This window comes from Miscanthus floridulus, chromosome 11 (genome assembly GCF_019320115.1).
Source record: "Miscanthus floridulus cultivar M001 chromosome 11, ASM1932011v1, whole genome shotgun sequence".
In the NCBI taxonomy this organism is placed as follows: domain Eukaryota; kingdom Viridiplantae; phylum Streptophyta; class Magnoliopsida; order Poales; family Poaceae; genus Miscanthus; species Miscanthus floridulus.
The window spans coordinates 54,458,851-54,484,064 of NC_089590.1; the positions used below are offsets into that span (position 1 = coordinate 54,458,851).

Genomic DNA, 25,214 nt, shown 5'->3' on the forward strand with positions numbered 1-25,214 from the left:
GACTGCTCGCATTGACCATTGAGCCATGAAAGTCAGGTGACAGGAGAACCAACCTCTGTGGGCTCCCCCTCATCTATTACTGTCCGCCCTCCGTATCTGCTTGCTGATTTCTTGTGCAGTATTTCTTTATTTGTTTTGTTTCGATTTGTGGATGGAGCAAAAACAATACCCGTGACATTAGCCGCTGGCGCTGAGGATTAAAATATCAACCAGGGCGGTTGTTCTACTGATTGTTTCTGGGTGCATTTGTCTGGCTAACTCTTCACTATGATTGTACGGTAAATTTTCATTGGAAAGTTATCTCATCCGATGTTCCCAGCAAAGCATGTCTTTTTTTTTCACCTTTACATCATAGGTTGTTGTGGAGTAGCGTTCTTAGATTATAGCAGGGAACAATGGTAACGAGTAACAATGATCACTCACTCTGTAACGAGTAACAATGATCGATCACTCACTCTGTAACGAGTAACAATGATCACTCACTCTGTAACGAGTAACAATGATCAATCACTCACTCTGTAACTACTCTGCTATCCAGCCAAAGGCCGTGGGAGTTGTGACTCCATTGACATGTATCCTTCACCCAGACTCACACCTTCCGCTGGGAGCAGAGCTGTTGTTTCTGCAGCCACGTCCGGGGGAATGGATACTACCTGAACGTCACGTCGCCTCCAACACGCAGGACAAAGGCGCCGCTCCAAGTCCAAAAGTGACAGTGCCAGCATCGCAAAGTCCAAACGAAATAATGCAAAAGGCGAGAGCTCGCCGGCAGAATGTACTGCAATCCTGCAGGCGATGATATGTTTACTCCACTACTAGGGACAGTACTACTACTACCCAACCACCCTGAGTCTACTCGTGCAATGACCAGACGTGCTGATCTTGTTGACGAGTCGATGGTGAATTGGTGATGAGTGGTGAATGATTTATTTTCAGTGCGTAGTTCGTGAATTTTAGAAATTGTATTTTCGTTTTTATTTGATAATTAGTGTTTAATTATGGACTAATTAGGATTTAAAACGTTCGTCTCGTAATTTCTAATCAAACTGTGTAATTAATTTTTTTTCGTCTACATTTAATGCACCATGCATATATCGTAAGATTCGATACGACGCTACTACAACACTGTTTGGGAACTTTTTGAAACTAAACCACTCAGTTGAGCGAAAGCGAATGATGAGTGAGTGAAGAGTGCGTTCCTGTTGCTTTTGGCCGGCGCACAAAACAGTCGACGGCAGCTCGATCGCACACTCCACACTCCACTCACCAGCTTCGATCCTCGTCCATGGCAGCCGCCGCCGCCGCCACCTGCCTCCCTCTCTTCCTCCTCCTCCTTTCACTACTGATCGCTGCCTCAACCTCGCCAGTCTTCGGCAGCCGCACCATCAGCGGCAGAGACGCCGCAAGAGCTCCTGCTCGACTTCAAGGCGTCCCTGCAGGACCCATCGGGCGCGCTCTCCTCCTGGTCGCGCGTCACGCCCTACTGCAACTGGCCACACGTCACCTGCGCCAGCACCACCGCCGCCGCGAACGCGACCGTCTCCGTCTCCCTCTCCCTGCAGGGCCTCGGCCTCTCCGGCGAGCTGTCCGCCGCCTCGCTCTGCCGCGTGCCGGGCCTCGTCGCGCTGAGCCTCGCGTCCAACGGCTTCAACCAGACCATCCCGCTGGAGCTGTCGCGGTGCGCCTCGCTGGCCGCGCTCAACCTCAGCGCGGGCGCCTTCTGGGGCCCGCTCCCCGAGCAGCTCGCGCTGCTCACCTCGCTCGTGTCGCTCGACCTCAGCCGCAACAGCATCGAGGGGCAGGTGCCCGCCGGCCTCGCCGCGCTCGGCGGCGGCCTCCAGGTGCTCGACCTCGGGGGCAACCTGCTCTCCGGCGTGCTCCACCCGGCGCTGCTCCGCAACCTCACCGGCCTGCACCTCCTGGACCTGTCCAGGAACCAGTTCCTCGAGTCCGAGCTGCCGCGGGAGATCGGCGAGATGAGCAGCCTCAGGTGGCTGTTCCTGCAGGGCTCGGGGTTCAGCGGCGTCATCCCGGAATCCTTCCTCGGCCTGGAGCAGCTGGAGGTTCTCGATCTGTCCATGAACAACCTGGCCGGAGTCGTTCCTCCCGGGTTCGGCGGCAAATTTCAGAAGCTGATGACTCTGGATTTGTCACAGAACGGTCTGTCTGGGCCGTTCCCGGAGGAGATCGCTAGGTGTTCGATGCTTCGGAGGTTCGAGGTCCACGACAACGCCTTCACCGGGGAGCTCCCCGCCGGGCTCTGGTCGCTGCCGGACCTGCGCGTGATACGGGCCCAGAACAACCGGTTCACCGGCCGGTTACCCGAGTTCCCCAGCGGCCAGTCTCGGCTCGAGCAGGTTCAGGTTGACAACAACAGCTTCTCCGGCGGGATACCTCAGAGCATCGGCCAGGTCCGCACCATGTACCGCTTCTCCGCCTCCCTAAACACGCTCAACGGCAGCTTGCCGGACAACCTCTGCGACTCCCCCGCGATGAGCATCATCAACATCTCCCGCAACGCGCTCTCCGGCACGATCCCGGTGTTCAAGAACTGCAGGAGGCTGGTGTCGCTGTACCTGGCCGGCAATGGCTTCACCGGGCCGATACCGGCGTCCCTCGGAGACTTTCAGGTGCTGACGTACATCGACCTGTCCAGCAACGCCCTCACCGGCGCCATTCCGACGGAGCTCCAGAACCTGAAGCTCGCCCTGCTGAACGTATCGTACAACCAGCTCTTCGGCCCCGTGCCGCCATCTCTCATCTCCGAGCTTCCTGCCGTGTTCCTCCAGGGGAACCCGGGGCTGTGCGGCCCGGGACTGCCGAAAGACTGCTATGCGCCATCGCGGAAGCGTCAAGGACTGGCGGTGGCCGTAACAGTGGCGTCGTTTCTCACCGGCGTGGCGCTGCTCGCCGTCGGAACATTTGCGGTCTGCAAGAGGTTACACGGCGGCGAGTCCTCCTCATCCCCGTGGAAGCTTGTGCTCTTTCACCCTGTCAAGATCACCGGAGACGAACTGCTCGCTGGATTCCACGACAAGAACATCATCGGCAGGGGTGCCTTTGGAAGAGTTTACCTGATCGAGCTCCAAGACGGGCAAAACGTTGCGGTGAAGAGGCTGATGAATTCATCAGGCAAGCTAACATTCAGAGTAGTCAAGAACGAGTTGAAAGCGCTCGCGAAAATCCGGCACAAGAACATCGCCAAGATGCTGGGATTCTTCTACTGGGAGGGCGAGGTCAGCATCATATATGATTACTTGCAGAGTGGAAGCTTGCAGGATCTCATCTGCGCGCCGAAATTCACGATCTGCTGGAAGGACCGGATGAGGATCGCTCTGGGAGTAGCTCAAGGGCTGGCGCACCTTCACCATGATCATGCTCCTCAAGTGCTGCATAGAGACCTCAAGTCGAGCAATGTGCTGCTCGGTGATGAATTCGAGCCCAGGGTTACCGGATTTGGGATTGACCGTGTTGTCGGGGAGACGGCGTACCAGTCTTCCATGTCTTCGGATCTGAATTACATGTGCTACATTGCACCAGGTATGCTTTTTTGCAGTTCAGTTGATGCACTCAGATTGCAATGCTCGCACGTGCAGCTCCATATGCCAGAAGCATTTATTTATGTGTTTTCAGCTCAACATTTTGGCTTTGACTGAATGTATAAATAAACACGAAAGAAAACCAGCAGTAAACAGATTTCACTGAAGTTGTTCTGCTCCTTTTTTTTCTGACACCAGAGCAAAACTGCAGCAAGAAACCAACGCACCTCATGGACGTGTACAGTTTCGGGGTCATCCTACTGGAGCTGGTCACCGGAAAGCCAGCTGAGCAGCCGGCGTCCGACGACGGCTCCGTCGACATCGTCAAGTGGGTGCGGCGGCGGGCCAACGTGACTGACGGAGTGTCGCAGATACTTGACCCCAGCATCGCCAGCGCAGCGGCGCACAAGGGGATGCTGGCCACTCTCGAGCTCGCTCTGCGCTGCACGTCGGTGATGCCCGATCAGAGACCGGCCATGGATGAGGTTGCCCGGTCGCTGCAGGCACTATGTTTCAGCGTTCGTCCACAGACGCCGCTGGAGCCATGAATGGCACTGGTAGCGGCGTAGCGCAAGGGTTCACAGCATCTATTCGTATTGCATAGCCCTTTCTTCTTGTATACATACATGGCGATAGGAAGTGAGGATGCAAGGCATAATAAAGAGAAATAAAGGATCAGAGTGATCTCAAAGCTTATTCTGCAACAAGATTTAGATTAAAAAGAACCAGCGGGCACCCAAGGAACTGATAATATCAATTTCTGGCGGAATCATGAAACGAAAATACTTAGTTTTTAATAGGGGAGATAACAGTATAACTAAAAGACATAACTAGATTCAAATAGTTTGCAGGCACCATGTACCTTGTGACTGACACTCGAGTATAAATAAAAGTGGCAGGTTCAGGCCACAAACATGACAAGTATGGCCCCGTTTAGTTGGAGCCAAAAACCAAAATTTTTTGTACAGTACCCGTCACATCAAATCTTGCGGCACATGCATGGAGTACTAAATGTAGACGAAAAAAAACTAATTGCACAGTTAGCTGAGAAATCGTGAGACGAATCTTTTAAGCCTAATTAGTTCATAATTGGACAATTTTTGCCAAATAAAAACGAAAGTGCTACAGTAACCCCAAAGCCAAAAAAAAAAATTTGAAACTAAACGGAGCCTATAAATAAATACGGGCCTTGAATGTTTCAATACTTGCAGCAATCTGGTTAAGGATCTGATTATTTTACTCCCGTAGACCCTGGATTGCACTGTCGAGTGTCCACAGCAGGTGCTAATTCAGAGTGCAATGAGAACTATTACAGGTAGGATCAAACATTTGTAAAGGTATGCACACAAGGAAGTTCACATTTTCATTACCATTAATATGCTTCTGCAGAATGAATGAATAGAAATGAACTTTTAATGGAAGGAACAAGACCAGCATTTGTTAGACGAATGCAGTTACATAATGGACATTTTATATCAGTCCATCACAAGGAATATATATGAATATGAATCTTGACAGAAAACAAAAACAAGACTTTGTATGCCATAATTATACATTGCAACATTAATAAACCCCAAAGCTTCTTACTGCAACATCTTCCTTGAAGATTTTACCGAAGCACAATGAAAAACTAAGAGCGCTAGCAAAAGTTGCACAAGCTAGCAGGTTCGTTGACTTCATGTGAGTGACCTTTCAGAACTATAATCCACCTACCTTTAACGCAGCAAGTCACACTTACACTTCCTCGTCCAGTTGTTCATGTCCAGTATCAGATTGCAATTATAATTTATAAGCTTCCAATATCAGAAAGCAATTATAATAAGCTCGTCACAATGAAATAACAGTAAAGCATTGCCACCTGCCAGCGTATTTCCACTATAACATGTTTCTAAGAAAATATGCTAATGGATCCACAATTCTACATAAAAAAAATGTTTTGGATGAAGATGTTGCTACTTGCTTGTGTTTTGTCATAGTTTGTTCTCATGGTTGTATCAGGATCAAGAATACAAGCAAATGAAGTATGGTTAATCCAGGAAATCATCACCTTCTACTTAAACCATAGTAAGAATATGTTAAAACAAATAGGTAAAGTGAACCAGTGGAACATTTTGTTTAGGCAGCACAGAAACTGATAATAGAATTCAGTACATTACCAATGCCCAGATATTACTCCATCAAATTATTTCAACACAACATAATGAAAATTAATTAAACATAAAAAGGAGAATAATTATTCAGTTACCTCAACAGTTCAGAGCATCTATCACAGCATAGCACTTGCTTCTTGCATATAGCAGTGCACTTGGTGTGTGTAAGCAAACAGAATATATAAAGAGAAATAAAGGATCAGTGCAATTTCAAAGCTTATTCTGCAACAAGCTTTTTAGATAAAAAAAAAGAGAGCAAGCACCACACAAACCAGTAATAAAATTCAGAACATTACCAACACCAAACATATTACATAATACATTGAGTTATTTCAACACAACAACATGAAAATTGAGTATAGAAAGACAATAATTATTATCCTGTTACATCGAATAAGCATACAAACATTATAGAGGCTACAGGCAAGTAAACAAACTGAACATTATTTCAGGAAACAGGCTACACATGAGGAAGTTCCTCAGCCTTCTCTGCAAGATTTTGCTTCGCCTTGAAATCAAGCTCTGACCCCCAAGACCAAAGCAATAAACTCAATTTCCACCAAGGTGCTTGGTGTTCCTCACTATGTCGCCGAGAAGTTCGGCGACGCAATCATTCTTCCATGTCTGCAAGATCTGCTCGTGCTCTTGCTCGAGTCTGATAAACTTTTCTTCCTCCACTGCTGCTGCTGACGCTAGTGTTGTAACTGTTGTTGATGCTCATTACATCGCTCAAGAAGTACCAGCAGATTGTGCTATGCGGATGCCCAGGTAAAAAGCCAACCAGAGGAGCCCTGCACGGCGTGGACCTCCCAGATTCCATGTCAAAAACCATGCCTTGATCCCTACCACGCCCACCAATCCAGTATACACAGTTGCCCTTCAGTCCTGGCACACCCTCTGCATACATTGACACTGCATTGTTCCTTCCCACAAAAAGCGAGTGACCTCCCAGGTCCTTCACCACATCCCAGAAAGGCTGCCGCCGAGGATAGTACCTAAGCACCAATATCTCATTTTCCGCAACGCGACGCTGACCTCCTGCAGGCAGCTGCAGAGTAACAGTGCAGCTTGCGTTCCTCCAAACTTGGTACAGATTGCCCTCACAGAACACCAAGTTCTTCGCACTAGTGAACGACGACACAGTGTCATAAGGTGGAGCAAAGACAGTGGCAGGGTTGAATGGGAGGTTGGCCTCAGACAACAAGGGCTCAACAGTGGCTGGCGCATTTAGGTGCGGTCCTTGCGATTCAGGTGGAACTTTCTTATAGGATGGGATGAATGTCTCTGCACAGAACGTTACCCTCAGTGGAATAGTTGGATCCTGGTCTCTTGTTCGGGCCTGTTCATAGCGCAACATCCGGAAATTGCGCTGATGTTGCCATCGCAGTGGGCGGAAATTGATGCGTTCAGTAGGCTGTGGTGGCTGGAGAACAGAAAACTCTGGCTCCGAGGGCCCTGCTTCATCGGCGTTGGCAGGCTTCCGGCGCCGGCGCTCAGGGAGACGGAGCACATGCACGTCCCCGCACTTGGTGAGGCAGTAGACCTTACCTTTGTCGGTGTAGACGACGTCGGTGAGCTGGTCCCCGCTGGTGAGGCGGACGGGTTCCATGACGGCCCACCTCCTGGCACCGGCGGTGACGTACGCGATCCGGTCGATGTCGCAGATTGCCGCGGCGGCGAAGTCGTCCTTGGCGGGGCTCGGGGTGAAGACGACCTTGGAAACCCAGCGGCTCTCGTAGATGAGCGGCGGGAGGACGATCTCCACGGCGGCGATGGGGTTGAGGAGCACGAAGACGGTCTGGCCGCTGAAGAGGACGATGGAGAGCGCGAGCCAGCCGTTGCTGGAGCCGACGCAGCGGCTCCCCGAGACGATGGCGGTGAGCTCGAAAGACCTCCGCGTGGGGAGGGAGGCGGCGTAGGGGCACCAGCGGGCGTCGTCGGCGACCACGAGGAGCGCGGGCGACGGCGGCGCGAGCGCGCAGCGCCACGCCGTGCAGGCGCCCCGCGCGCTTGCATACCATTTGAGGTCGAGCCGGTCTCCGATGCGGCAGAGGAGATCTGGCGGCAGGTCAGCCCAGCGCCGGAACGGCGCCATGGCGACCGGCGGATTCGGGGTGCTAGGGTTTGGGGAGGACGGATGCAAGCGATTCCCCTGTTGGGGAATTTTACGATCCATTGTTTGGGACTTCGGGTGGGGGATTTTACGAAGGGGCCCTCTCGGTTCCGATGCGTTTGCGGAACGGTCCAGGAGAAGGAATGGGAACCGCTTTCCCAGGCAGATAGCCCAGCTGTGATCCTTAGCCCAATAAGGCCCAGTTTGGGAACGAGGTAAGAACTGTTTTTAGGGCTCGTTTAGTAGTGTTTTGGATCCTAGAAACATTCTAGCTCTCCTTACAAACGTTTCTTGATCACATTCCTTAAAAACGTTTGCTAGGGATCTAAATTTGGATTTTTCTTGAAATAAAATTAGGAGGAGAATCAGAATCAGGCAAAACACCCTTTTGGTGATTCTCCCTTTAGTGTAAAAAATGAGAATCATTTCGGGTGATTATTGGTGAAACGATTCACGTTTTATCATGTTTGGCAAGTATTCTGGAGATTCACGTGAGAATCTAATGGCCAATTTGGTAGGGCTTCCAACCTAATTCCACTTATTCTAACTCCAGCTCCTCGCTGCTTGTCCTCCCTCGCGCTCCAAGCTCGAAGAGGCATCAGTTGGTAGAGCTCTCACAACAACTTCAGTTCCTAATCCAGCAAAGGAAGAGGATGGCGAGCTGGATCTCAGCAATGGCAACTAGTAGGCTTGGTGGTGACGGCAAGCGCGGGCTTGGAGGCGACAGTGACACCAAGCGCAGGTTCGAAGGCGACGATAGAAACGAGCTCAAATGTCACGGCGAGATCAAGAGGGCATCTCGACAGTGGTAGAGGTGGAGGAGAGTAGGCTCGATCTTGAAGACAGTGGCTAGATCTCGGCAAGCGACTAAAGTTGTTGTTTCCATTTTTATAGAATTTCAAGAAGACGGCAGTGATAGTGGCCACGGGCTTGGAGGCCGATGATGACAAGCGCAGGCTCGAAGGCGATGGCGGACGTGGGTCTCGGAGACCACAACGATGGTGGCGCGCGAGGGGAGTGGAGTGGATCAGTGGGGAGCAGATTTTTTTTCCGCTCCCCATCCACAGTGCAAAAATGATGGAGCAGTGAGAGATAGAGCAGCGCGCGCAGTGACGGAGCCAGCGGTGGGGCTAGGGGGGCTCTAGCCCCCCTACCCATCCTGGGCACGTGGGGCCCCTCTACGCCCTTCATTAAAATTTTATGTATATATGTATTAGGTAGGAGGGGGCTAAGGTTAAGAGAAGATAAAAAAGTCTCTATTTTTTTTGTTCAGCCCCCCTAAATTTTTTTCTGGCTTCGTCACTGAGCGCGCGCTGGAGCTCAGCGGTAGGAGTGGTGTCAAACTTGGCCTAAAATGATTTGGGCATCCAAACCCAAACCAGAAATGTTTATGGCATCCAAAATTCCAAACGCACCCTGCAAACATATAGAAAAGCCACCACGGCACTGCAACGTACGTATGAAAAAGTGCTATGTGCGTGCACGGAGAAAAATGTTTGGGAAGCGACTTTGCTTCTCAAAGCCAGATGTATATGAAGTATATTGCATAGTAATAAAACAGTAAACAAGATTTTCCCCCTTTTTTAGGGTGGTGTTTTTTTTCGTGAGCGTGTCTTAGCGACATGTATTTCATTAAGCAGAAGCAGAGTTTGACTGGTTACAACATCCCTAGGTAATCCATAGATTACCGTGGAAGGATGGAAGCCAACATGACCTAAATAAATCTAATTTAAATTACATTACATAAACGTTGAGCAACCAATTAGGCAGATGCCAACGAGACTAGCAAGCCTCCTTGAACATACGCTCGAACCCCGCCACGTTGAACTTCATAAGCTCTCGAAGTGCGGCTCTTTTTGTGGAGTCGAGCGGGCCTTGGAATGTCTGCAGGAAGTCTGCCACTACTTGAGTATCCGCCGACTGTGAGGCGGTGGGTTCCCACTTGGACACAAGCACCTTTTGCGCTTGAAGGGTGGTGTTAAAGGGCCGAGAGGCACACCTTACCACGCAGACGCGTGCTACGGCGGATGGTGACCAACGATGGAGAGCGACGGGTTCGACGTTGGGGTGGCGCCTTGAGTATGGGAGTCTTCAGCGGGGCGGAGACACGTCTAGCAAACTCCCTGGCAAGGGCGGAAGGAGAAACGTTGTCGTCGTTCGGTTGCCGATCATCACCATCCACCGCGAAGCTGAGCTAAACCATCTGTAGTGGCAAACGGGTGTCTGCCAACGATCCCTGAACCTCCAGAGAGGCCGCTGTTGGAGTAGACGGGCGCCCAAACCCTGGAGCACCCGCCGATCGACTCGCGACGAGCGTGGCAGCTAAGCCTGGGCAAAATACCCGATATCCATTACCCGTACCCGAATTACCCGAACCCGGACCCGAATTACCCGAACCCGAGGTACCCGATCCCAAATTCGGATAGCGATTTTGATTACCCGAAATTAGTTTGGGTAATTCGGGTAATATCCCCCAGTACCCAAACTATCCGAACTACCCAAAGATTTGTTTTTGTCTTTGTATTTATCATGTGTTGTTAGCTGAACCATTTAACTTACCACTTTATTAGAATATAATTCTCTCTATTTGAATGAGTGACTGTAATATATTATTCTCTACAAATTGCTATTAAAATTCTATACAAATTGCTGCTGAAATTATGTATAGATCGCTACTGAAATTTAGTGTAGTTTGTTGTTTTCTGTAAATTTGGGTATATCGGGTAATACCCGAACCCGAACCCGAATTATCGGGTACCCGAATTTGCGGGTAGTGTTTTTTCGGAGGTAATATCGGGTAGCAATTTTCATTACCCGAATTTTGAATTACCCGAATTACCCGACCCAAAAAAAATTGGGTAACCCGAACGCCCAGGCTTAGTGGCAGCGAGCTCATCGAGCATCGAGTCGACCCATACAGGAGGGCCAGCGCCATCGCACAGCGCCACCGCGAGCGGATCAGACTCGTGGGAGCAGCATGCGGCAGTAGAAGAAGTGACGTTGTCAGTCACGACAATATTGATCTCCCTCAGCAGCTTGCTCCGGTGCCGCCGGTGTCATCGACGGGAGCCGTTGGTGCCCCTCACAGCCACCTGCGCGGCTCCGTCTGAGCCACCATGTGGCGCATGCCGGGAGGGCCGTGAGCCTCCACCCCCTGCCTCTGACGCCGACGCTGCGGCACACCTGGGCCACTTGCAGTCCCTAGCGAGGTGACAGTAGCCGTGGCAGCGCAGACAACACCGTGGCAACTGGCAGGTCACTACTCGGTGTGAGTAGGAAAGGTAGTTGAAACATCTGCCGAGTAGCTCTGTCGGGATCTCCCGGGCCTGCGGAAGCAGCTTCTCGATCGAGGCGGCCGCTGGTCATGTCTCCTGTCGTTGGAGAATCTCACGCCACCCATCAGCGTTGGGGGCGGAGACCCATCCGCGACGTCCAAAGTGTTGGTAGACGGGGACGCGGCCATCCACATGCCGAGCAGGCAGGCCGTGCACTAGCTGGGGGCACGGCCGACAGCGTCTCCTCGACCTTCACCCACGTCCCTACCGCCCAGCATCGGCGTTGCCTCGGCCCCCAACCACTGCTGATCGAGGCTAGGCACGCGGCGGGGACGCCGATGCAGGCTTCGCCTGACGAAGAACGGTGTCGAGGTAGGTTGTGGATTGGTCATCGTCGAACTCCTCGCTGTCGTCGTTCGCCCACCGACACCTCTTCGTGCGCCCTCCGGAGGAGGGACCTGGGTAGAACGGGGCCGCATCCGGCGAGAGAGAGGAGGAGCAGGGGGTGGCCGGTGGCTCCTCGGTGGCGCCCATGGGCCTAGAAGACCTAGATTTGGTGAGGTCGCTGGCAGCTGTGGCTACAGCGCACCTGGCACCAACCGACAGCGGCGACGTCTGGCGGGGTGCCCCGGACTATGTCAGCGGCGACTCAGGCTCCAGCTCCGGCTCCTGCGGCGAGCAGCACGCGTGTGGGCTGCCACCACCGGCGGCGGTGTCAAGGTCGTGCTACGGGGTAGTGGCGGCGCACAAGGGGGACGAAGGGTCGGCGGAGTCAGTGGAGGTACCTGCCGTCGTCGGAGCCGAAGCCGATGGCGGGGGCGGCAGCATAGAGAGGCCACGGCACTGTGGAGTAGCGGGGGAGGCCAGCCGTGGGGTGGCTAAGCCAGCTCCAAATGCGGGCGGCGTTAGGGACACCGTGAGCGCCGCACGTGGCTCGAGGACTGTGGATCTGGAGGGGGTAGGGGAGGGGGAGGTGGGTGGTGGTCGCCGGCGGCGGAGGCAGGCATGGAGCCGTCGGCTGGGGCTGCACGGTCGGCTCCGGGCGTGACTGGGAAGGGTCGTGGGTGGCGGATGGGGTGGGGGAGGGGGAGAGGGAGGTGGGCGAGGCGGATGGCTACGGCCGCCAGGGGCGCCCCTAGGGTTTCATCGGCTGGGTTGGGCTAGGCTATTCCGCGTCTCCCACTTCCTTTAGGGTGGTGTAGTAAAACAAATCATGAGTTTCTAAGAACGAAGCGGATTTACTACACTGGGTTGAGCGGGGCTAGGTTCGTGTTGAATTGAACCAGGAAAAATAGTCATCACGTCAAAATCTTTTGTTTGAGCCTAAGCCCGACCCGACACCCTAGTGTGTTAGGCTATTTCTCTGGTCTACCTACTTTGGATTGAGTTTTTTCAAGTTGTATAGGACCATGGGTTGAAAATCATGACCTAAACTCAACCCGGCGCACTGTCATATTAGATTATGTCAGATTAGATTAGGTTTTTCCCGGATAGAACTTGTTCGGACGGAGCATCCCACAATTCGAACACACATGGACATACTTATTTTGGCAATATTATTTCAAAAGAGGTGCACCGGAAGATAAGACATGACAGGTCGATAATTTGCTGTACAGTAAATATTTTCTATACCTAATACTAAAGAGATAAAATTTCTAGACAACTTTAATATTTCGTCCAACCTGATAATCCTAAAGTGTCTCGGTCTCGGCTATCGTGGAACCTTCGGACAAAAAAAAAAAAAACTTTACGGCCCCGTTCCGACGGTCCCTCGATATTGCAATAGGAAATCGAACCGTGCATGCCCACATGCAAATCCAAAACCGAATCAAGCAAACATGCGAATCTCCTTCCATACCCACACGTCACGCATTGGAAAGACTTGATGTTGATAAAGGCCGCCATCCCCTTAGCCACGTTGCCAAAAGACCCAAAGACGGATGTTCTTGGGCTCGACGTCGGATGCAAACTCGTCGGCATACGGTGGTGACCACAGCACATTGGATCGTCGAGAGGATGAAGCTAGCAACTGCCTTGCAGCTAAGCTGCGGAGATCCGCAACGCGGCTCTGGAGCTAGGCGACGGCTCGATGCTGGGTGGCTGCGCGACGCGGCGCTGGGGCCGGACATCGGCGGCGGCGTGGTGCTGGGGTCGGGAGCCGGCGGCGGAGCAACGCTGGTTTCATCGTGTGATGGAGCCATGTCCATATGGGCCTGCAATCTGGATGGGAGACTATAAGTAAAACGGGCCTGCAAGACATATCCTAATGCAACTATTAATTCAATTGGACCTACAACCCAGAGACGCATTCATGACAAATCTATTAGTGTTAATGCTCTACATACAATCTAAGATTATAGTAGTTAATTAACTAAATAAATATCTCGAGACTATGATGCACATTTTATAGCTACGTTCCACGTACGTAGTTCCAAATTTTTAAGAATCATGTTCCACTCTTTGAACTAACCATTCCAAAGAGGTATATCCCCTTGCAAACCGAGAACTTAAAATTGTCAATCCACGTTCGCGTATCCTGTTCCACGTACCCTTCGTACTAGGAACTTAGTGACAATGGTCCAGCCTCGCGTGCCTCCGTCACCGCACTAGCATCTTCATCATGCGGCCGCTCATCAGCATGCGGCCTGCTGGCGAGGCCCGACACGTGTAGCATCATCAGAGCCAGCGTGTGCTCCGCAAAGACGAATAATTAAATGTAACTAATATGTCATGAGCATTAAATTACTTTTATGAAAAAAGAGAAGTTGTATACTATTAAGATACTAAATTCGAGTATATGTTGTTGATGATACAACCTACTTAATAGGGAAAAAAGAATCTTAAATCCTGAGCCTCTCCTTGGCCGATCTACATTTGGTATTGAATCTCCACTTCTTCATAACAATTGTTGATTTTTTGGGTTTCTATTTTCTTCGGTTGCAAAGATTATGTGTCCGGTACTCCCGTTGCAATGCACGGGCATTTTTGCTAGTATTTAAAGAAAAAGAAAGTTTTGAAATGTGGCGGTTTGACGCTAAGCTAGTACATAATTTGAGAATTATCGTTAAACTTTTGCAGTTAGTTTATGATGCTTATCAGCTTCACTTTGCTCTGGCAGGCGGCCAATTGGCTTCTTCAGGCTAAAGCCCTAAGAGGATGCATGTAGTCGTGTAGATGTGTTTAGGCTTAAAATGGTGACCAACATGCGCTAAATTGACTCAGTCTGTAGTCCTTTACAAAATTTACAGTAGTATAAAAGGACTGGGAAACCTTTGGAAATCTAGTACTATCGAGCTAGAAATCTTGGCGCATGTGAACGACTTTTTGACTTGGGTTTTGAGTAGTCTCTTTGGTGTAAAATCCTCTTCTTAAGCATAGCCTTTGGACACTCTTTGCCCTCCTGCCACATTCATCAAATGAAAAGAGAACTTGATCAATAATTTAAGTGATGAAACCGAACCAAAAAAACTTTCATCAAGCTTAGCTAGGATACAGTCCAATATAACGTCAAAAAAAAATGCAGTCCAATATCTGTAAGGAAATAGTACAAACACAAATCGACTCCCAACAGTTATTATCGAGAAAAAAGCCAACAGACCCAATGCTATGAGCATACCCTTGTTCTAAGGTGCAGATTTGAAGGGCAACCGGCTTATCAGAATGATGAATAACATTTCGAAACCAGATTCATGAATTGCAGGACTTACTCTACTTCAATTAAAGGCAGACACTGGCGAGTAGTCAAAGATCAGCCCTCCCAGGGCATCTTGGGAACGGAATGACATCCCTGATGTTGTCAAGACCGGTGGCGAAGAGGACCATCCTGTCAAAGCCCATGCCAAATCCACTGTGCTTTACAGAGCCAAACCGGCGGAGGTCCAAATACCATTCATATGGCTCGACAGACAGCCCTGAGTCCACTATCCTGCACAAGGTGACATAATTTAACTGCAATTAGATCACTAGCACACTACTCATACGATGTAGTAGTCTCTTAGCCTTTTCAGCATCAGTGAAGGGCATGCTTATGCACCTTCAAAGTGTTTCAATTCCCACCATTGGTTTGCACGAACTAGCCGCTAGGAAAGGCTAACAGAAATACATCCCAAAAATGAAATGGTATAAATCTCAGTAACGGAATGCAAACTGTTTTCAGGTTACTACTCGTCTCGAACACCACATTCATGAGACTAATTTAAATGATGCGACTGTTGCCCACATTGATTGGCGTGTCTTTTTTGAAAGAAAGTGGCAGGAGCTCTGCCTTGCATTGAAGTAAGGGAAAATTATAGCAGAAAGTTTTGCCTCAATGGCAAACAGGCCTCAGCAGGTTGCAGGACAACCCCAAGCTTCTTGAGCAATGAGAAGAATAACAATATCCAACAGACAGTTAATTAAGTTTACAAAATTAAGTTAGATTTGCCATGGTCCATCAGCACAAGCTGCACAACTGGACAAATGAACCAAGTAGGAATTTGAAGCAAAATAAGTATAAGACCGAACTATATGAATATATAAGGTGAACTACAAAATGGACAATGATATCTCTTTTTAAGGATATCTAGACGCTCCTCCCTTTGGCTTCCACCAATCAATTCACCAACCTAGTAAAAAAAATATCCAGAAAACACATGAAGATATCTTAGTATTAGGGCAGACATAACTGTTCCATAAGAGTAGAACCAATTTTCCATAAAAAATGATACAAAACCCAAGAAACAGTAGAAAAATAGACATGCTAAACATATCCAATAATGAATGCATACTGCCAACCGACAATGGTTTGGCAAACTAGTCCTAAAAAGAATTGCCCAATCTTACTGGACTAAGCAACATGTGACTATCAAAATTGTGATGATTGTCCTCTTCTTGGAAATTGGAGTGTTACAAAGCACAATATTCTTTTTATATGTTATATAGAGGCAAAAAGGAATTCAGTGATATAGAAAGGTAGTTCACATGCTATGCTACCAAGTAAGGCACATGCCTATTAGGGAGGTCGTCCGCACAACGCCGAGATATGCATTTTCACATATGGAACTATTGAATACAATATTTACCTTCGGCACAAGAACGTCCATAGCAGCGACAGTCTTCTGGTCATCGTTAAGCCTCATATAGAATGACTTTATTTCTTTCGGGTAGTTATAAACAATAACGGGCTTCATAAATACCGTCTCAGTCAAATACCTTCATCATAAATAAAGAACACAATTTGCACCTCTAAACAAGGTAAAGCAGGCCATAGAAAATTGAGAAGTAAGACCAACTGTGCTATACATACCTATCATGCTCAGATGCTAGATCATTGCCCCATTCAATAGCGTTCTTGAACATCTCCTCTTTGGCATCTTTTAAGATATTCACAGCCTCTGTATATGAAATGCGTTCAAAAGGCGTTGAAGAAACAAGCCTCAGACGCTCAGTTGAAGTTGTACCATTTTCAGCACATTTCTTATCCATGAATTCCAGTTCTTTTTCACAATACACAAGTAACCCCTTGCATAGGTATTGTACGTAGCTCTCCGCATAATTCATAACATCCTTTGACACAGTTGAACACAGGTGCATTAGTAGAATTCATGTTCATACAAGTTCAGGTCCTATTTAGGTAAAGTGGTCAAGAAAAGACTAGAGTTTGTCAAGCAGCTCACTTGCAAATTTGCAAATGCAATTTCTGGTTCAACCATCCAAAACTCTGCTAAATGTCTTGACATATGTGAGTTCTCTGCTCGGAATGTTGGTCAAAAGGTGTACACACTACTTAGAGCGCAAGCATAAGTCTCAACCTGAAGTTGGCCTGAGACAGTAAAAAAAGCTTGTCGCTTGAAGAAATCATTCTCAAAAGCAATTTTTCCATCATCCTTGCGTGGAATAGTTCCATCACCCTGGCTGAACAGAGTTGTGACCTTGAAACATCTCACCAGCACCCTCACAATCACTTGTGGTTATTATGGGTGTATGGACATAAAAGAAACCGCTCTTGTGAAAAAAACTCGTGCGTCAAATAGGGCAAGTAATGTCTTATCCGAGCAACGGTGCTTATCTGCAAAAGATTAGTTAGAATAAAAAATTAATGCAATTAATCTCACTGGAAAGATAAAGATATGCTGCAATATAGGGACTGTAAGATCATAAGTTGACAACAAAACACAAGTCGGCGTTCTCAGGTAACTACTTGAGGCCTGTGATGATCAATTAAGCAAACACATTAAGCCAGAAAGGAAAAGATTTCATACCGTGTTGGTGCGTGCACGGAGGTGTACCAAGTCCCTGAAATTCTCAGGCTTTGTCATGCTCTTGTGCAGCGGGTACGCGTCGTCCACCTCCCCGACCTCGATTACCCTATCGACATGGAGCTCGACGCGCTCCTTGGAGTTCCGGGGGGCTTCTTGAGCTTTCCCTCGAGCAGCACGGAGGTGCCCATCGGCGTGAGGCGCGCGAGCGTTGCGCCGCGCAGTAACCCGGCCTCCACCACGGCCTGGAGGGCGGCGAGGCAGGAGCCGTCGCTTACCTTGAGGAAAGCGAACGCACCGCGGCCCTGCTCGCGGCCTTCGACGACCCAGCCGCCGACTACCACATGCTCGCCCACGCGTCAAGGATGGCGCTGATGCGGGTGCGGGTGATCGAGGGCTCCAGGTGATCCGGTTAAAAATTACAGGATGACTAGCTATAGAACTAACATTTGATTGAATAGTAAATCCTAGTACTAGTGCGAAAAACAGAGAGAGTCAGAAGTTACGGAGGTGCAAACTATCGACCGTCTTCGTTGAAGATGAGCTGGCCATCGCGATGCTTCTCGTGAGGTGGTGAAGTCGCGGACTCTATAGCGGCGGTGCAGAGGCGATGGTGAAACCGGTAGTGGCGTTTCCGTCGCTAGCAGCATCCCCTCTCTAGATCGGTTAGGGTTGGGATCTAGGTGGACGTCTGGCGGCTCAGGAAAACCTCTTACCTTGTGTCCTGGCCTCACTTTCCTTTTTATGGCGCTGTACGACAGGACCCACCAACCATAGTTAGGGTTGGACGTCCCTGATCAGGACGCGGATCAAGGTCGAATTGGTCGTTGGGCCAAATTGGTGGGATCAATCTAACATTCTTTCCCTTGATCTCACATTAGGACTTAAACTCGACTTACTTGCTTTTTCTTGTTCCCATTCCATCATAGATTAGTGCATACAGCGTGCCTCATCGTCACGATCAGTTGCCATTAGATTAAACAGCTACAATGCACCTCTCTGTTTTGAAATAGATTCTCAACTAGGCCTTTATTGTCCAGAAATCATAAGCTTCCCTTAAACCCATACCAGCTAAGTGTTCTCTAAACACGTTGGGTGGTAAGCCTTTTATAAGCGGATCCACGAGCATCTTTTCTATTCTTATATGCTCAAGACTAATTATACGATCCCGGACTTTATCTTTCACAACATAATACTTTATGTCAATGTGTTTGGCAGCACCACTTGACTTATTGTTGTGAAGCATAATATACTGCTGGATTATTATCGTAGTATAACTTAAGTAGTTTATGTATGTCGTCTACCACTTTCAACACGGATATGAATTTTTTCAGTCAATTCAGCCTACCCTGTGGCCTCATAACATGCTACAAACTCAGCATATATTGTGGACAATATAGTGACGATTTGCTTTGAGCTTTTTCATGATATAACTCCTCCTACGAGAGTGAATATGTATCCTGACGTGGACTTTCTGTCATCTCTCACATAATTAGAATCTATATACTCCTCTATATGCAGAGAATCAGATCTTCTGTACATTAGCATGATACCCTTTATACCTTATAGGTAACACAAAACTTTCTTTACTAATTTTCAGTATTCTATTCCTGAATTACTTTGATATCTGTCAAGTAACCCAGTAACAAATGCTAAGTCAGGGCGAGTACACACTTAAGCATACTGTAAACTTCTGACAGCTGAACTATATAAAACCGCTTTCATTTGATCGATCTCATATTAGTTTCTGAGACATTAAAATTCCCCATATCTATTACCCTTGACTATGAGAGCAGGTGAAGACTTATAATTTTGCATACTATATTTTTTAGAACTTTTTCTAAGTATGCATTTTGTGATAATCTTAAAACTCTCTTTTCTCTATCTCAGTGAATCTGTATTCCTAGAACGATCGAAGCTTTACCGAGATCCTTCATATCAAACTTCAAGGACAGGAACTTCTTTGTTTCTAGTAGTAGATTAACATCACTGCTAGCGAGCAAGATGTCATCCATATATAAGACTAGGAAAATGCATTTTCCATTCTTAAACTTTGCATAAACACAATTGTCCTCTATATTTTTGTGAAACTCAAACTTTCTTATTGTACTATCAAACTTCAAATACCACTATCTTGAAGCTTGTTTTAATCCGTAAATGGATTTCTTAGGCGGTACTCATACGTTCTTTTCCTTCTACAACAAAACCTTTTGGTTGTACCATGTAAACATTTTCCTCCATATCCCCATTTAGGAACGTCATCTTTACATCCATCTGATGTAATTCTAAATTATAATGTGCTACAAGCGCCATTATAATTCTAAAAGAATTCTTACCTGAGACTGGAGAAAATGTCTCATTATAATCTATACATTCTCTTTGCGTGAAGCCTTTCGTCATAAGTCGCGCTTTGAATCTTTCTATATTCCCTTTGGAGTCATGTTTGGTTTTGTAGACCCATTTACAGCCTACTGTCTTGGCTCCTTTAGGAATTGTTTTGAAGTCCCAAACATCGTTGGTTTTCATTGATTTCATTTCATCTTCCATGGCTTTAAGCCACTTTGATAAGTAAGCGCTTCTCATGGCTTCTTCAAATGAGGTGGGATCACTCTCCATTTGAACTTCCTCACATTATAAACTTTGTAATCTTCAGGAATAGCTGATCTCATAACTCTTTGAGATCTTCTAGGGGCCTCGTTAGATGACGCTTGTTCTATATGATGCTGTTGTTGCTCTTCTTCATATGTGGCAAAGGGTTCTATGGGATCCTGAATGACAGATTCCTCATGCTCATTATTGTTGCCACAGGAGAACTAACAACAGGTGCTATTACTACAGTGTCTTACACTGTTGGTACAACAACAACAGGTAGCGTGAAGAATGGTTTCTGAACTATTGGAGTGGGCATGTATACCCACTTCTCTTCAAAATTAATTTCTTACGCTACTATGCTCCCCCTGATCATATCATTCTTCAAGAACACAACATGTCTTGTTTCTACAAACTTTGTTTGTCTGTCAGGACAATAGAAGAGGTAACCTTTTGACTTTTCTGGATAGCCAATGAAATGGCAACTGACTGTCTTAGAGTCTAGCTTCTCTATGTTTAGGTTAAAGACTTTTGCATCAGTTGGATAACCCCACATACGTAAATAGTTAAGTGAGGGTTCCTTTCCTATCCATAACTTATATGGGGTTTTGGGCACCGACTTGCTTGGCACTCGATTAAGAATAAGAATGGCGGTTTTTAACGCCTCCATCCATAAACTTATCGGTAGGGTAGAGTAACTTATCACGCTTCTCACCATATCTATTAAGGTACGGTTACGTCTTTCAGCTACTCCATTCTATTTAGGCTCGCCCGGTGTAGAATACTATGCAACTATGTCATTTTCCTGTAAGAACCTTGCAAAAGGTCCAGGAACTTTGCTATATGGGGTGTGTTGACCGTAGTACTCTCTCCCACGGTTGGATCTTACTACCTTAATCTTTAAGTTGTGCTAATTTTCTACTTCAGCCTTAAATATTTTAAATTTATCCAACGCTTCCGATCTTTCCTTAATTGGATAAATATAGCCAAAACAAGAATAATCATCTATGAATGTTATAAATGAATCATAACCATCCACACTCTTCATAGGAAAAGGACCACAGATGTGAACTATTTCTAAAATTCCTGCGCTTCATTTGGTATCTTTTTTTATTTTCTTAACGTACTTTCCTTTTATGCAATCAATGCATTGTTCTAGATCTAAAAATTTTAAGGCGAAAGAATTGATTTCTTAATCAATCGCTCTATTCTCCTCTTGAAATATGGCCTAAACGACAATGCCATAATTTCAATGATGTATCATGAATTCTCTTTCGCTTATTACTTGCATTCATAGACGAGGATGCATTCTTATTCTCGGTGCTCACAACATTCACATTCTCAGAAAGTGATAATAAATAAAGCTTGTCTTGTCGGGAGGCAAGACCAACACACTTATCATTATACACAATCCGACATTTGCCATTACCAAAATGGCAATCATAACTATCATCATCTAATCATAAAACACTTATCAAGTTTCTACGCAAAGAAGATACATAAATGATATCTGAAAGCTGAAGTATAAAACCATCGTCTAATTTCAGAGAGAGATCTCTAATGGTGTTAACTTCAGCTTCAACTCCATTTACAACTTTAATTCTTCTTTCTTCTCTTTGCAGGGTCCTCCTCATACAAAATCTCTGTAATGAATTTGCAACATGAATAGTTACACCTAAATCAATCCACCAAGTAGATTTTGCATAACTTAAAAATAAGGATTCATCTATGAATGTAATGAAATCCTCACCTCTCTTCAGAAGGCTCTTTAGGAAGTCTGGACAGTCCTTCTGGTAATGTCCATGCTTCTTGCAACATTTATACTGATCCTTGTCAACTTGAGCATTGTTGTTCTTCGGATGGTGGTCATTCTGATGGGCTTTCCCTTGAGGTTTGGCATTTTTTTGTTAAAGTTTTTCTTTTTATTATCCTTCACTAGGTTAACAGAATCACCTTGTGAGCTTTTTAGCCTTTTCTTTTCTTAACACACATTGCGATGAGCTTCTCTATATCCCACTTATTAGGCTGCATGTTGTAATTAACAACAAAGATTTCATATTCCTTAGGCAAGGAAGCAAAAACCAAATGAATTAGAAACTCATCCTTGAGCCTCAAATCCATTGGCTTCAGCTTTGAAGCCATGTTGCTCATCTTCAGTATGTGCTCTCTGATACCGCCACCAGTGTATTTCTCATTGAATAATTTCTTGATCAAAGTACTGGCATAAGCCTTTGAAGAGCCAGTGAACTGACTCTCCACCTTCTTAAGATACTCTGTGGCGGTATCACAATCTGGGATAGACCCTCTTATCGCATCTAAAATAGTGGACTTAGGCACCATCAAGCACTTGCGGTTTGAAATGTCCCATTTTTTTGCGTTCGAGATCATATTTCATCCGCACTTCTACATGATCTCGCTGCCGAGCAGTGAAATCGGCATCACTCATTTTCTTCCCTCACTGGGTCTACTGGCTTAGTAGGACACGGAGAGGTAAACGCTAGGTCATTTTCAGACAGCGCAAGTGCTAGTTTATACTTCTTTCGCCATATCCTATAGTTGCCTCCTTCAAGAGGCGGTATGTGCGAGATAAAAGCCATTGGGTTGAGTCCTGGAAAACACCGTCAGAGACAGTGAGAAAAAACATGACGTAATAATTGCATACCTTAATTTAACGTTGATCAAAATTAAAACATACAACTTTCTTATACACTAATTCTACATCACCGTTGCGTAGAAATAGAATTAACGCATGTAAAACTTATGAATAAACATTATAATATTGCTATTATCAATGTTGATCAGAAAATAATAATATTATAATTTACTAACTAAATAACTGCCCTTCAAATTAAATTCTCCTGTTGGTTCAAATTTAATTGGAAGATAATAAACTTTAACATTGCAGCAGAAACATGAAAAAGAATTCATTTACTTTTTAGAAGCATTTTACCGTACTGATCTACTCTCTGAAAAAATTTCCCGTTGGGTCAAATTTTTGACAGAGATTGAAACTAGACAAAAATTATTTAAATTTGCTTATGAAAATGAATAAAATAATAACACAGTTTCCATTGTTCACTTTGGCCTAGCCCATTGAAATAGTGCTCGGCCCAGCGGTGAAATGCCGCCTGCGCGCCCACGCTCGTGGCCCAGCAGCGGCCCAACACAGCACGCGCGCCCGCTCCCCCGCGCCCAGGCCGCAACCTAGGCCTAGGCCGAGAATCTCCGAACCCGCCTAGGCCGATTCTAGCCTGAGTGCCCAGAGTCGTTCGATCAGATTGGACGGACGCCCGTCGTTCTCGCTCGCATAAAAACGCCAACGGCGGCCGCACCTCCGAACCCTAGCTCATTCTCCACTTTCTCTTCTCTGTAACACCCTTGGTGTTACACCATAAATCATGAAATAAAATATGTCACGAGCATCATGTTGATATGTTAATGCATGTGATAAAGTGTGTAGATCAATTTCTATAACTCAAAACGATGAACAAAAAGGCTAAACGAAAGTTGATTCAATAGTCACGTTATATCACTTAAGGTTTTTATTAAGCAAAAATACTATAGAACATGTGTGTGACATTTAAATAAAGTTTAAAGTGCAAACTTTATAGATGACAGTGAAATACTTACGGTCGAAAAATGATATTGCTAGCTAATATTTCCACTAGCTTCGAAATCACAAATTGAAAACAAATCTAGCTCAAACTTATAAATTTTCAAGTCTGCTAACAGCTAGACATTGCTAGGTTTAGCAATTTATTGTGAGAGATTGGGTTAAAGGGGTGGTGTAATGTTATAGCTTGATTTGGTAGTCTCATATGCCATCTTGAGCATGGTGAAGCTGGTTTGGCTCCTAGAGCAACCGTTTGGTCATGTTGAGTGCTTTAAAATTAATGCGCGTTACTGTCTTGGGTTGGTTGGCACCAGGTGCGTGGTCACCGCGTGGCCTCCCCACGTCGCACACTTGGTCACGTCCCATGCGGCCACCCCGTGATGCCACACCCTTGGTCCGCGTGGCTGTCGCCGTGCTTGTCGCGCGCACGCGGCCAACCCTGCTCAGGTAGTCATTCGTCGAACCACCACTTCGGCCGGGTTCACGGTGTGCCCCTGGTGCTTATCTCCTATCTCTATTATCCTATTAGTGCTGTGGCTCATCAAAACGCGTTTGCCGTCGCTATAGATCACCCGCCGCCGGAGAGAGCCCGCTCTGCTTCACCCCATTCATGCAACCACCGCCCATCGTCGCACGTCGGCCCATAGGTGAGCATCGGTCCCCTAGCTAGGTCCGTAAGGGTCCCGGGTGGTCGGCGTACCGCCTAGTGCCACCGCTCGCCACGCCGGAGCGCGCGGAGGAGGTCAGGGACCATGCCGTTGTAAAGAGGAGAAAGTGAAAGGGTTCCGTTGCAAAGTCGTTGTCTATAGTAATAGTACGTGTAGTATTCGTGCTATTGTCTGATAACATGAGGGTGTTTTTGCAAGAGTGCCAGTGCGCGCGCGGGCTCCCCACCGTGGGCCGCCTCCGCGGTGGACCACGTTGGGCCGAAATGGGTTTATCTTTTTTGGGGAATATAGAAGTAGCTTTTCATTTTAATACTGAGCTAAACTTTAGTAATTAATATAAAATAATGTAGATATCCAAAAATTGTGAAACAAATTTTGTTAAGTTCCTAAAATTGTGCTCTATTTGTTAGTGTATTTAGTTCATTTATATACTTATTGATACCAGGAGCTATTAAATCATTTGAGAATGCTTAATATTATTAGGTTAAATATTATAGGAATTTTTGTGGTAAAATGGTGCTAGCTTTAACCCTTAAATTTTTTTATAGTAGCTTCATTGTATTATTATGTGCTCACTGTAATTTTTGTAGCCCTAAAATAGACTATTTAATATGGTAGCTAAATACCCATTAAGGCTAAAGAATAATGGCATGATATTGGTTTATAAAAGTTAAGCACTTGTGGGGTGAGCTTAAAACCTATTTGGTAGATATAATGATTAGCTTAGTATCTTAGTCATTAGAACTAGCTTAGTAGCTTAGCATGTGTATTCTTATTTTAAGAGTTGTTGTTGCCAAAATACTAAGTGTTGCATCATCATTGCATACATGTAGAGAACGAGTTGGTGGAGTTCATCCTAGCCGAGGAGCAGGAGAACGAAGAGGTGATCGAGGAGTACGAAGAGGAGGTCCATGTGCAGGAGGAGGTCCCAGAGCCATCACTAACTGACTTAGCTGACAATCCACCTACCCAAGGCAAGTCCTGGTGCATAACCCTTATTTTGAATAGTCACTAGAAACATATATGTGATG

The 25,214-nt window shown here is 46.7% G+C and overlaps 2 protein-coding genes and 1 pseudogene across 2 annotated transcripts; 1 reads left to right on the forward strand and 2 right to left on the reverse strand.

Moving 5' to 3' along the window:
- The first annotated feature begins 1,158 nt into the window (after window positions 1-1,158).
- LOC136493129 (probably inactive leucine-rich repeat receptor-like protein kinase At5g06940) lies at window positions 1,159-4,464 on the forward strand. The gene is given in 3 exon segments (XM_066489169.1): window positions 1,159-1,363; window positions 1,365-3,540; window positions 3,738-4,464. Coding segments are annotated over 3 exon segments (2,604 nt in total). The 5' UTR covers window positions 1,159-1,285; the 3' UTR covers window positions 4,088-4,464.
- A 1,500-nt stretch (window positions 4,465-5,964) lies between these two features.
- On the reverse strand, window positions 5,965-7,886 carry LOC136493130 (uncharacterized). The gene has a single exon (XM_066489170.1). It carries the CDS (start codon window positions 7,863-7,865, stop codon window positions 6,300-6,302), a length of 1,566 nt encoding a protein of 521 aa, XP_066345267.1. The 5' UTR covers window positions 7,866-7,886; the 3' UTR covers window positions 5,965-6,299.
- A 7,541-nt stretch (window positions 7,887-15,427) lies between these two features.
- Window positions 15,428-18,266, reverse strand: LOC136491967 (asparagine--tRNA ligase, cytoplasmic 3-like; annotated as a pseudogene).
- Between the last annotated feature and the right edge of the window lie 6,948 nt (window positions 18,267-25,214).

Bases quoted from the DNA above. Each gene is read 5' to 3' on its own strand.
- LOC136493130 (XM_066489170.1), bottom strand. From the start codon at position 7,865: ATGGATCGTAAAATTCCCCAACAGGGGAATCGCTTGCATCCGTCCTCC.